The sequence below is a fragment of the Dicentrarchus labrax genome, unplaced genomic scaffold (genome assembly GCF_905237075.1).
Source record: "Dicentrarchus labrax unplaced genomic scaffold, dlabrax2021, whole genome shotgun sequence".
In the NCBI taxonomy this organism is placed as follows: domain Eukaryota; kingdom Metazoa; phylum Chordata; class Actinopteri; family Moronidae; genus Dicentrarchus; species Dicentrarchus labrax.
The window spans coordinates 5,457,386-5,471,723 of NW_026136720.1; the positions used below are offsets into that span (position 1 = coordinate 5,457,386).

At 40.8% G+C, this 14,338-nt stretch overlaps 1 protein-coding gene across 7 annotated transcripts in view; it reads right to left on the reverse strand.

Annotated features, from left to right (window-relative positions):
• The window catches only part of bicd1a (bicaudal D homolog 1a), a 34,341-nt gene extending 20,003 nt beyond the window's left edge, over positions 1 to 14,338 (reverse strand). For 5 of the 7 annotated variants that reach the window (XM_051382475.1, XM_051382474.1, XM_051382478.1 and 2 more), the window contains exon 1: positions 13,871 to 14,336. In XM_051382475.1, the coding sequence (XP_051238435.1) occupies positions 13,871 to 14,086 (216 nt within the window). In that variant the 5' untranslated portion in view covers positions 14,087 to 14,336. Of the gene's footprint in view, positions 1 to 13,870 lie in introns of all 7 variants that reach the window. The other 2 variants (XR_007881272.1, XR_007881273.1) reach the window with 2 other exon arrangements.

Below are 14,338 nucleotides of genomic sequence, written 5' to 3' on the forward strand. Positions count from 1 at the left end.
GGAATTAATTGTTGTGACAAAGAGAAAATAAAATAAGGTTGAGGATTTAAATTGTAGCATGATAGATGTAGATTAAAGACTGATTAAAATCAATTACTTGCACAAACCAATTTATATTCTATGGAAGTACAAGATGACAAAATGTTACACTTTTTCAATTTGAGAGAGGACAGCCTTAAATTTGGATCACGAAAATGATTTAAATATAGCTTCCCGAGCTCTAATCTGTCTGTGTTCTGGGGAAGCACAAATCGGGGTATTAGTCAATTCATAAGAAGAAAAAATCTTATGAATAACACACACTTATAGACATATATAGAGAAAGAGACACACACACTGTTGTGTCCTGTCCAGATGGTCGGCCCAGCCAACCACATCAGGGATTTCAGTACCATGGAGAGGGACATGCAGGACTGCTGCTGGGAAGCCACACAACTGTCAGCCGTCATGAAGTGAAGTGTGTTATAAGTAAGATCAGACAGATAGATAGATAGATAGATAGATAGATAGATAGATAGATAGATAGATAGATAGATAGATAGATAGATAGATAGATAGATAGATAGATAGATAGTGCTCCAACATGTGTACCTGCATGCCAGGTGATGTGTGGGTTCATTTGTTCATATTCAGGTCATTCACTTTGTCTTGATGATCAGTTGTAAAGCATGCCACGAGTGTTTGAGACCAAGCCAAAAGATCCATCAAAATAAAAATAAAAAAACCCCAGCAGCAACAAAACAGCAACTCAGAGTCTCATAAACAGTTGCTGCATCCAGAGCACAACAAATGGAAGGGACATAAGTCAGAAGCAGCATGCAACACGTCAACCTCCACGACACGCACATCAGCCTGAGGTGAGTGAACAAAACACAAATACACACGATTTATTTCTGACTCATTCACTCCTTTTGACAAATACATGTTTGACTGCAGTACACAAGTTGGGGGAAGGTAAACAGCACAGCAGAACGGGAAGAAGGAGATGAGTTTCCAATTCACAAATTGCTGAGTGTCTCTATGGTTAGTCAATTTTAATTACAAATGAAATTGATCATACAGTTTCCCAGTTCGGTTAGTGAATACCCTTCACATCATTTTGCAAACTCTAGTTACGTCTCTGAACAATACTTCCATGACTGCTTGAAATATTGACTCTTTTGTAATCTAGACATTACATTTCATGCTCTGATTAAGCACAGCTATATATCTTAAAGGGATAGTCCAACTATCCAGCAGTATATTGCACATCAGTAAAATTGGTGGACTCACAAGAGACAGATTAAAAAAAGAACAGTCAAAGCATATCCTGAATTTTAGTCTCTACATGGGTGACACTCACCGAAGGCCCATGTCTTTAAAACCTCACACCTTCTTGTTGAAATCTTTAAAGGTTATATAAATATGTGATTCACTTAGAGATGCTGGTGCTCTTGTCACACTAGAGCATCTCAGACCCAAACAATGGGACAGAAACAAAATAAAACTGTTTCCACAGTTTTTCCAACAACCAATGCTGGTTTGGTCAAAGTGAACTCTTAATTCAGAGTTAGATGTTTAATAATTGTGAAAAAAACAGCTGCAATGGCAACAATGTAAGTTAACGTTAATCCTACGTGAGCTAAAAGTCCTTTTTTTTGCCAATGACAGGCAAGTATTCGACATTTTGGAAAGGATCCCTAGAGAGACAGACCTTATGTTTAACCAGAAACTGCCGTGATATCGCTCGTCACCAGTCTGAAAACATTGTAATTTCTTTCAAAGTGGAAAATAAAACTCACCAAAACAGTCTTTTTACTTTTCCAACAATAACCAAACTGTGATTTGGTTGAAATAAATCCTTAATATACTGAAGCAGATGAGAAAAACAGCAGTTTCAGTTGCTGTACAGCTGCACACAGAGAAGACCAGCAATGTAAACAACCCACAGAGAGGCTGCAATAGCAACACAGGCGAAGGCAGTGTGAGATCATTTTCTGTGCAAGACACCATGACTCCACTATATATTTAAATAGCAAACATCATCACCAGGGCTATTTTATTTTTTAAACTTTAGAAAGCTTCCCTCAGGGCAACAGAAGAAATGCAGCTGTTTGCAGAGTCGTATGGTACTTTTAGTAATGAATATTGAATTTCATGTGTAGAGTTGGTTGAATGCCCCTTTAAACTGAATTAGGCATCGCACAAATGGTAGCCTTACCCAATTAGAGTGAAGTTTAAGGACATATAATACAAACAATTCCTTTTCAGCTTAGTATATTTAGCATCCTAAAGAAACTCTGATGTATTTGAAACCCATATCCATGATGAAGTAGGTTTATGGGAAACGTTGGCCCGGTGTACATCGCCCTCTAACAAGGACACAATAATGTCCTCATGTGCTTCTCAGCCACAGGGAAAAGTGCCAAGTCAAGAGATCTGTCATCTATAAAAACACACAAGCACATTTTACACGAGCGAGGGGAAGCTGGGTAATCACAGCCCAGCAAGAACGGAGGTCAGTCACACTAACACAATTAACAAATAAAGCAGACGATTAGAAGTAATTACATTATTAAAAATACATTAGAACCAATTCAGCAACACATACTTACAATCTGAACTGTGAATGCATCCAAATGCAATTACACAATGATCTCGAGATAAAGCGTACAATTACTAAAAAATAAAGTTTGAAACTGGAAGCTACAGTACAGGCACTGCTTTGTGTCTGTGTGTGTTCATCAGCCCTCTACTGAATCAACAGGGATGTTAATAGTTTATCATTATAATGCTGAGTGCCCAGGCATGCTGTAATGCACTATTTAAAGCTCTTCTATTTAATGAATTAGTGTCTATAAACATTGAGCTGCCTGTGGTATGAATGTTTTATAGATAGTAAGGAGGGTAAAGGCAAATTGCCTGATCCTCTTCACTGAAATGCTGTTCAGTGCAGTTAAGCCCATTATTCCTCCGATAACAATATGCTATTATACTGATGCTCGAGGAAAAAAATATCTATAATGCAGGATAACAGCTGAAATACGCCTTAATGGACTTTATAGAGGAAAATCCCAGCCAGTTACAACAAATCCGTCATGGTGTCACATCTGCTGCTTTCTCGCCGACACAATGTGTACAGTACATGCAGCGTGAAGCTGAAAGGTCTGCCAGGGGACAGGCTGTGTTTAGCTAAAGAGATGTGGCTTGTTAAAGTGATTCAATTTGGCTCAAGTCTGCTCATGATAAGAAAGATGCTTGGATTATTTCCCAGAATCCCTATCACTTATGTGTGCTCTGTCTGTCTGGGTGAATGGACATTGAATTGGTAGACAGAGGCAGCTGGGCGTAAGATTTGTTTGCCGGATCCCAAATGACTCTTTAGTTCCTGTTCTTTCTCCTCAAATCCATCCTTACGTTCTCCTCTCCTCCTAAATACATCCTTACCAGCACATTGCCTCAGCGGGAAATTAAACTGTGCACTATTAACTGGTCCATGATAAGCCATTACAGTAAGATTGCAAAATGCTGGGCCGATTTGCTGTTTTAAATAATAATTTTAATAATAATTTGGATTTCTCATCAAAGATGTGCAGAGCTGAACAGCCTCACTGTCTGTGCTGCTGCATGGAGCACATAGGGATTTGTATGCAATTTGTGCCAGTGCTGGAAAACAGATCGGCGCATGCCTACATTATATCTTCTATAATGTACACTCTTTCTGGTTTTAAAAACATTTTGTAAGGCAGGAGTCACAATATACAGAGACATAAAATATTTTTTGCTTTACCATTAAATAGGAAGCTCAGGTCAGCATGAGCAGGCAGGAAAAAACCCATCAGAGCACCAACAAACAGCTGTAACTGTGTCATATGTAGCTTTTTCTCTGCTTGGTAATGTGCCCTGCAGGAAATCATGAGCAAGTCAACCACAAAAACACACTGTCTACCCTTTAGGCCGTTCCAGCACACAAATATATATTAAAAAATACTCATGGCTACAGGGACACTTCCTGCATGCACTTGACTTGCATTCATCCCTGACTCTTGCCATGCATTTGTAGCCATCAGCCCGGAAGGAAAAAAAGCAAAAACCACTGAGTGAGAAGGACGAGACGAGACAGAAGTAAAGAACGAAAGACAGAAAGTTCCATTAAAATGGACGTATAAAATCAGTGCTCTGTCAGAAGCCCTGATGTGTTCTTACATGATCAGGGATCAGGCTGCAAATATTATTTTCATCATTGATTAATCTGCCAGTTGCCTCCAGACCGGCCTTTAGTGAAGTGCAATTGCAAGCTGGGTTTCAACCAGTAGAGGGAGATTGTGTGCATATTTATAGCACAATATGTAGAATTCAAATACTTTGCACTTAAATGTCAAGATTGGGACCTAAATTGACCAACAACATTACTTAATGCCCACATATGTAGGTTTAGTTACTCTTTAATGTCACTGTGTCCTCACTGTTACAGCCTTTTATGGTAGCTCATGGCAGCTATGCTGCAGTCAAATAACAATTTAGAGACACTGCAGCCCAGATTGGGTATTTGCTGAAGGTATGTTTGTGTGTGCAGGTGTTTAACTAAATGAGTGAGAAAATACTGTTGCAATAAGGTAAAACTGTGTCCCAGACATATCCTCTCCCTCAGGGTACAACAGATTCACAGAGGCTCACGGAATCATGAACACTGAATGAACAAAACAAACAAGGCCAACTGAAAGGTTTCAGTGATCAGGATCCCTCCAGTCTAGCATTTGGCCTATTTAACAAACTTCTTCTATTCCTAAATCCTTTCCTATTTTTTTTCCTTTCTGCTCCTAATCTCCAAAAGGTCAAACATGTTCACTTAAATATTTTTATCCATCCGTGTCCGGAATCCTTTAAGTGGTTTCTCCCTCCATCATAATCCACCTAACTGACAACAGACAATTTCCACTGTGATCCTTAACTACGTACTGAGACTCCTCAGTCAGTCGAGTGTTCAGGGACTTGCCTGGGGTGAAGAAGATTTTGAGCGCTAATACAGAGGGTGTGGAGATCAACCCTCTCTGCTACATACCTCCCTCCCTTCTTCCTACAGTCCCTCATCCCTTTCTTTTACTAAGTGGTATTTCATGGGACAAGGGAGCTAAGATTAAAGAAGAAAAAAAATGACGACGAGGGAAATTGAGCTTAGTGTGCTGAGGGTAATGAGGGTGGCGTTGAGAAATAACAAGAAGGAGGTGTTTGAAAGCTCACAGGCTGATTGGTATTCTGTGTCAGTGCCAGCAGACGCACCCAGAGTGGCAGCCAGAGGCATATTCGAGAGACAGACAGAGCGACAGGAGACAGATTCAACTGATAACATTGTCCCCACTCTCTGTAGAGGGTCTCTGCTGATAAAGAGGACTCAGCCAAGCCAGAAAAACACAGACTACAATGGAAAGGCCGGCCTGCACACAGTGACCCTCTTGGTATTGACACACGGGGGCCTCTGGGTGACTCAGTGCTTTTGTGCAGCCACAGGAGATCCTCTATGCCAAGCCTGCAGACCTGTGGGAATCCTTGTACTGTACAGGCTGCTAATAAGATTATTTCAGCAGTAGCATTTCATCTAGCATATGGAACTCTTTACTTCGCTCTCTCCTCTCTGTTTTTCCCTCTTATCTATGTCCAAACTATTTTGTTCCTTCGCATTATATTCTTTTCTTGTTAATTAAACCTCTCTCCTGTCACAATAAATGTAAGAAATTTCCTATAGACATGATTTTCTTCACATATCATGGCATGGATTTGAGCACTGACTTACACAACCGGCTAGTTTCACTTGTTTGTTTCACTAAATTGCAAACATGCTGATTTCTAAAAGGCATAATTTTCATGTTCACCATCTTAGTTTAGCGTATTAACATGCTAACATTGGCTTATTAGCACAACTGAGGCTGATGGGAATGTCATTAGTTTTGTAAGTTAGTATTATTAGGCAATTTAACATGTTTTACCTTGTGCTAGAAGTTAGTAGACTACAGTAAGTCATCACAATTTAACCCGAGGGGAACATGAACATATTATATATTTCACAGGTGTGATTAGTGGTAAGGGGTTCTAGAAGAAAATGGATCACCAAAGTACTTTTTTATGATTTATCCTCCGGGGGCCATGAATGTTTGTGCGAAATTATTTTTGTCTTATTTTCTTGCATTCTATGCATTGCATATAGACCAAACAACTCATAATTCATACGTAAAGAAATATAGCAACAGCTAATTGCTGATCTGCAGATCATCATCATATAACAAAAATGACAGGCACCTTGGTCACTTTTCTTCTCAGACCTATCACGTTATTTTTCATCCTTTTCCCGAACCTTCCAAAAGCAGGTCCACAACAACATATATACAGTATACTAACTTGACATCAGCTCTCCTGTGATGGAGGATAGAGTTAATTAAATGAGTTAACTAGGAGATGATTTAATACATGCCTAATCCTTTATGTCCCCTAACAGGGTAGAAGTGACAAAGACAGATCATCTGACCCTGATTCTGTGTCACACACACACACATTACAAGTGCATGTTTGGGTGTGCACATGCTCATGCATGCCAGTGTGTATGTCCACTTTAATTGCGATGAGGGGGGATAGGCAGGAACTTCAGAGGATCATGCTCGCTCTTGCTCTACATCGTTGCTGGATATAATGCCTCTGGTCATCTAGATAGGAGGCTTCTCCTTCCCCGGCATGCAGACATGATATGCATGAAAGAAGACTTTAGCTGAAACTTAATTGCTTTGTCTAGACACAACCAAGAAAGAACAGCTAAAGTCAGTGGTGCTTTTAGGTACTGATTTGTGAAAAATAAATGTAATTCATGGGAACAGCAGCAATATAAATAGGCAGCAGATGCCACGACCATAGTTTAATAGTTTTTATTCAGACAAGGAAGACCTTTGAGTTGCAAAAACAAAACTTTTCATTGTGAGAGGACAGGCTGCTTTTTTTTGCTATGCTTTCAGAGTTTGCAGCACACACAGCTAAAGTAGACGACTAATCAATACAGCAGCCTGCAGGCAGGGGAGTCTTGTTCCCTCTTCCCTCTTACCAACTACTGTATTTCACTGCAGCAAAAAGGAGCTTTCTGAAAAACATAATCTATGCAGGGCTGGGCAGGCCTGAAGGGTCTCTGCAGAGAGAACAGCTTCATTAAGTCCTGTTGTCTTTCATGTGAAGATCATGAGGTTTAAGAAACAGGGACAAAAGAAAAGAATAAGGGGTAAGATTGAAATAACTGGTTCTAAATCATTCTATATACAGCGACCACTCCCCACTTTCTCTCTTCCTCCCATCCTCTCCATCAAGTCAACACAACCATAAAAACCTGAAACAACAAAGAGACACTCACCACCACCAGCACTCTATCCTGCCGCCCCTCCCTCTCTGGTCTCAATCACAACATCCGCACCCCAAACCCCCTCCCACCCTCTCCTGCTACATATACAGACACAGGAGAGAGAAAAAAACAAAAGGAAAAGCCAAGCACACATGCAGGAAAAGTGGTCCAGATGATGTGTGACTCCACTACAAAGACCAATGACCTTCCCTTCAGGTCCTGACAAAACACCTGCATATCAACCACCCCCATATAAAACACCAGAGGCCAAACACAACGGCAGACAGGTCCTTATCTACATGCTCAACTGCATCCCTGAGCCTGTTGCTGGGGTCACAGGTCAACACCACCAAACCTGCAGCGTATCATTGATTCTGATCAGCAGCAGAGCATTGCATCTGTGCTCCAAACAACGTCATTTAAACTGAAGGAACAACATAAATACACTTCAGATAACCACAATGACTTTAAAAGACAAGATGCTTCAGTTTCTTTTCTTCTAAAAGTGTGACAGATGTTATAATCCACTTTATGATCCACTCCAAAAATTACATTGTTTCACCAACATGCACTGATTTCCACAACGCATGCTACAGTGCACAAAATAGGGCGCAGCTTAGCTCAGACATGAAACATTTTCACCACACAGAACAGAAATCGATGCATAATTCCCACTTCACTCCAGGGAGGGATCATAGGGTAGGATGGGGGGGCACAGGAGATGAGGAGGGGGATGGTGGGCCGATGGAGTAGAGCACAGCCGAAAGAAGGGAACACCATCCCATGAGATATTGATTCAGCCCCTCCATCCATGTTTACTGCCCTCCTTCGAACCCCAGCTAATGTAAAAGAGGAGCAAACGGGAGGAGAAGGAGGAGGAGAGGGGAGAGAAACCTGTAATGCATCTCCTCTCCCCACTCAGGACAAACTGATTTATAACCACAGCTGCTCTCATCCGTGATTGTTGTCCCTGAATTGGAGACCGGGTCAAACACAACAGGGAGCAGTTTTTGAAAAGTTAATGAATGTTAATAAGTATTCAAGTTCTGCTTGTTCTTTTATTCAATGTTGATTCACCACCTCAAAGTAAAAAAAACCCCGGATGTATCCTGCCTAACACCGACGTTAACTGCTCTGCTACATTGCACCAGTAATGTAACTGCAGTGGTTAACAGTTGGCGAGAGAATTATGTTAAACACCTCTGGAAATGTATCTCCTCATCTCTAATATATTCAGGGTGTGCTGATGAGAAACAGAAGGTTTGGGAACCACTGTGACTTTGCGCAGGTCCTTCACTGGGCTACATAATTCATTCTGAAGTCATTCTAAAGTCAAGCAACAGATTCACACCCTCATCACTGGTCCCTGATGACCAAGAAGTCACATGATATTAATTTGACTTACGCTGATAGTTACTGTGGAGGAAATTCCAGAGGGAACGGACTGACAGCACATCAAACATCTGCAGTACAGTGTGTGTTGCTATGTGTGTATTTGACAGCTATCCCTTGAGAATAATGCTCTATGACATACTTTGCAAGTGTCATCTGGTTCTATTTAAAAAAATATATCTTTGTGTTGTCTGTACGTTAGACGTGAAGGTAGAGGCAGCAGGGGTACGCCTAAGTCAGCATAAAGATTTGAAACAGAGAGAAACGGATAGCCTGGCTCTGTCCAAAGCTAAAAAAAACCTAAGCAGATCCCCTAAAGCTCACTTAGTAACACGTTATATCTTGTTTGTGTAAGTGACAGGAAATCAGTATAATTGGTGAAGAAATCAGTATAATTGCTAAAGCGTATAAGCTAAGCTGAGCTAACTGACTTTAAATTTAGTGTACAGACATTAGGGTGGAATCAATATTAATATGAATAATAATAATAATAATAATAATAATAATGATAATACAAATGTGTATGTTTACTGTAGTTTTCAAGTTCAGTGGCAGCAAACAGTGTAAGTCATGTGTGTTGAATGTGTGCAAACAAACCCAAGGATGGTGTAAAGGAGAGAGATGACTATACAGCTTGAAGAAACATGAAGATGCAGTCTTGAACCTTAAAATTTAATGCGGACCGGATGAATCATGACTGAATCTTTGTTTTTAAGTATTTCAAGTTCCCATGAGAAGAATTTGATGCAGATTTATTTTGGCATCTTTCTCAGCCTAAAGCCGCGACTGACCTGAGAATAGCTCGCTCTCAACTAATCATAAATGTCAATTCTTCTGCAGACTCTAAAAGAGCTGAGAAGATGAGTTATGACAGTAGCGGAAATGAATAACTTATTTTTCACACTCCTCATCAGACCTATGAGTTGCAGCTGAAAATAAAAATGTTTGGTAGAAGCTAACGCCCAGATTTGTTAGTACAGGAAGAAATTAACATAATTCAATTGAACAAAAGAAATAACCATAAAATGACTTTATGACTACAAGGCTTCTCTTCCAGTGTTCTCAATCTACAGACGATTTCAAGCCTTGCTGACAGCGTGATGAAAACATTACTGTAAGCCATATAAACACACTGCTTTTCCCACCCTGCAGTGGTGGCATCCTCCTCCTTCCACCTCTTACTGTGTCTAAGGTTGATCTGCCCAGAGACAGCACTAACAAGCCAGAACCGCGGGGGTAATGGTGGCTCCGTCACTGCTTGGGCAGTTATCCAGAAACATACAGTACATGGACACACAGGGAATGAGAGAGTGATCGGGCCAGCAGGCAGAGAGGAAGGCGGGGAGGGAAGCTGAGTGAAAGAGCTGCCTCAGGGATAAGTACAAAGGAGAGGAAAGGACACCAAAGAGCAAGAAAACACTCTTGGCATCATATTTCTGATTATGATTATGATTATGAATGATTAATTAAGTCATGTTTCAAGAAATAATTTGCTGAAAAGACTTTTTGGGATTTGGACAATTTGAAAATGTGACCATGGGTTCTGGGAAACTGTGAGAAGAAAAAATAAATGATAGATTAATCAATAATAAATATGAAGCCCCAAATTTCCCCTTTTTATAATTCCATTCTGATTGATATTACATATAGCCAGATACAAAATACAACCAGAAACAACTGTTTTCAGCAGCAGGATTAAATTAGTGCAGCGTTACAGCAGCTGAGGCACCAGCGTCCTGCATGGATTTTGTGTGTAGTTGGAGTTGTGCATGTATGTGTGTGTTTGTGTGTGTGAGAGTGTTGTACAAGTGGTGCTTGAGTCAGTTATTCTCCACCAGCTGGGGCTTGGACTGAGGGCAGACAACCAGTGCAAGTGGACATAAGTGTCACCACGGAACATATGCAAACACAGTAGGGACATGCAAATCTGGCCAGCTTGCACATACACACCTGCACACACAAGGGCATTTACTCAATGGACTCTAGATATGGAAAACAAATCAATCAATAATACATGCTTCAGGCAAGAAGTGATTATTTTTGCATACACTATGCAGCAGTCAGTTATCTGTTTCGAGCATACAGATATAACTCAGTATGTGGTAAGACACACTCTTTGAAAGTTTTTGAAAAATTAACTAGCTGGATGAAACAGAAGATACCTATAAAAGAAAAAATGGATGGAGTCCCAGAAGCAATTCCGAATTTCCATTTGCCCTTTATGCACCTCTCCCGAGTACAGCTCAAGCAGACGTGATGTTATTGAAGTGGCAGGTTTGCACTCATTCAGCCTCATACTCATAAAAGTGTGCGACAGACAGATAGGAACCAGGACGTGGTTTTTTTTTTTGTTTGTTTGTGTGTGTGTGGAAGTAATATCACCTCCGGAAAATGTTCCCTCTCGCGAGAGCAAAGACATGACGACAGACAGACAGACAAACTGACGGACAGACAGGCAGGTGGGGGAGCAGAGAATACAATGGGTGCAGATGTTAACAGATGACAGGTCACAACGAAGAGCACTGCTGCTGTAACAGCAAAGTTATAGCTGACATTTTTAGTAAAGATTTTACTAGGCAGGATTTACAAATAATGCAAAAGTAAGTGGACTTTTCGCACAGAGGCACAAGAGTAAAACCCCTTATTGTATGTTAAAGGACTACTGCTATAGGCCCTTTTCCTCTTCTGGCAGCTTTGTTTTTATTCGGCTAATATTTCTCACTTTCATTGTCTTATTTCTCTCCATTTCATCCTTTCCCGAAAGTTTTTTTTCTCTCTGCTTCTTTGTCTCTTGTCTGTCTCATCATGTTCTCTCCCGTCATCCGCCACATCATCCAATAATCCATAAGTGTGAGATATCAGCAGGACAGTGCTCTGCTGCCGGCTGTATCAGGCTGTCTCTTCACTTTAACTTTCTGCTGTAATCTGCGCGAAAGATCACTCGGATTCTGCGTGCGAGTCAAAAGAAAATCTTTAACTAGTCAAGCAGTGGAATAGAAGGACACTGGGAAGAAAGTTGGAGATGTAACTACATTATATAACAGTGCATGTATAATGTAACGTGGCCCGTGTTGCCAGTCATACAGGCAGCGCATGTGATGTTATCATGTTTTTTTTATTTGGCTATATATATACAGTGAGCCAACTGTACAAGAAACGCCCACTGATGGACTAATTTTAAATCTCTGACATAACTGTGTTTTCAATCATTCTGTTTCTTGCATCCGTCTTTTTAGTTTTTTTAAAATCTTTTTTAAAGCACAGTGTATTGTATATTTCATTAAATGTGCTATGTAAACAAAGTTTTTATATATTCCTATTATTTTCATTATCATTATTATTGTTATTATGACTTACAGACAACAGGGATTCATCTTTCCCCCTGGATAAATGTGTATGTTTTGGCGCTTGTGCTTTCGTGCAGATGTAATATAATTCTTACAGTACGTATCTAGATGTAGCTTAGATTGCTCATGTTTCTGTGGTTCATTACCCAATCAACTGCATGTGAGCCTTAAATTAATTTTAAATTAAGTCAACTACTTGGTCCAGGGAAATAATCTAGCAGGTAACCAATAACCCTGATAATCCCTGACAATCCCTGACATACAGAATCCTATACTCCCCTTCTACATGTAATTATCAGCGGTTCATTTAGTCATTTGGATTTTATGACATGGATATTAAACACTGAAGAGGCACTAAAAAAGGACAACAGAGACTTTATGTAGGGCTGCAAATCATTTTTTCCCCTTGATTACTTGATAACTATTTGGTCTATAAAACATCCGAAAACAGTGCCCATCCTAACATCCTAAAGCCCACTGTTATGTCATCAAACATCTTTTTATGTCGGTCCAGAATTCCAAAACCCATAAATATTTCATTTAGTAGAACACCAAGGAAATCTTGAATCATCAGTTTTTTGGCATTTTTGATGGCTCAAACAATAAAAATAGTTGCTGATTGATTTTCTGTCGATCAGCTAATTGACTAATCAACTTATCACTGCTGCTCTGATATGCTTTATACTTTCTTAAGCATTTTCTCGGGACCGGGCGACCCTTATCCTAGACCAAACTGACTGGTGTCATGATTAGAGATGACACTGTATAAATAACGATGAGGCTTTCTATGTTGGCAGCGAGGAGGTAATATTCACCTTCTGTGTCTCTCTTACACAAAAACACGGCCTTCAGCTCCTCCTTCTGTCTCCTGGTCCTTTGGCTCCCTAGAATCTCCGTAACCGACCTTGAGCTGTGAAGCCCTGTCAGCATCCGCTTCTTGTTCCTCTATGCATGTATGCATAATGACTAAAGGTATGAACCCTGTCAGCATTCATTATTCAGACTGGACCACACAACACTTCTCTCCACTTGGAATTCTTAGTATGTGGAAGCCAAAGAAACATGAACAATAACAACAAAGCATTTTGGAACTTGAGTAAATATGAGTGTGTAATCTAAGAACTTCTTCACAGAAAGTCTTGATGCCCTTTGGTCTCCGCACATTCTTTTCAGGGGGATCCTTGTCTTGACATTTGGATCGATGACTGAGCCACCACACAAACTGTAGTGGACAACTCTGAAGATCCAATTTCTGAGGGATTTCTGAGAAAGAATACATATCTTGGCAAAGTACCCAAAGGCTCAGAGTCGCAGCAGAGTTACCTGAAAGTAATGACTGTTGCTATGCATGCACAGGGAAGGAATCTTCAAACAATGAAACACCACAATGGTGTGGGAGGCTGCTCTTGCAGACTCCTGAGCTTGCAATATAGACAGGACAGTTTCCTATATATTCACTGCATGGAAACAGCATAAATTATTCACTTTTTTTTATGATTATAACTTATTCACACAGGATGAACCTATGGGATTATGGGAATAGAGAATGCTTTATGTCACCCAACTGGAGGAGTTGCAACTAAATGAAGTCTTATTAAACTATTGCTCATTTTGCTGTGGACCCTGGAGACCACATAACGACCCCTGCTGGCCCCCACTCTGACTCTCCTCTGGACGGCCACAGATAGCAGCTGAGAGCATATTAACACAACAAACAGTCACAGTGGGGATGCAGTTTATCACACATACACCTGACTGCAGCAGAACCGGGTCCTCCTACCTCCTGTAACTGCTCCAACTCCTTCCTGAGAGTCTCCTGCTCGGTCTCCAGGTCTACATACTTCTGCTTCAGCGTCTGGTTCTCCTCCAAGACGACCAGACCGCACTCCGCAGCCCTGATCTTCTCCCGGTTCGCCTCGGCCAGTTCTTGGGTGAGCCGCTCCAACTCGGCCCGGTACTGATCCACCGATTCCCCGCATCCTCCATCGGCGGCCATCGCCCCTCTCTGTGTGTCCCCCTGTCGGTCTGCGATTCCCACTGTGTTGGACAGAGCCACAGACGCGGGCGGAGGCTGCGAGATGCTGAATACCCGCCCCCCCTCTCCTGAGAGAGCCAGTGCAGGCAGCCAGGCAATGCAAATATACAAATATAAATAAATAAACAATATTTACATCTACCTCAAAGGGTTGTTAAACAGCAACTAACAGATAAATAACACTGAAACGGCCATAATGTGTGTTACATAGAG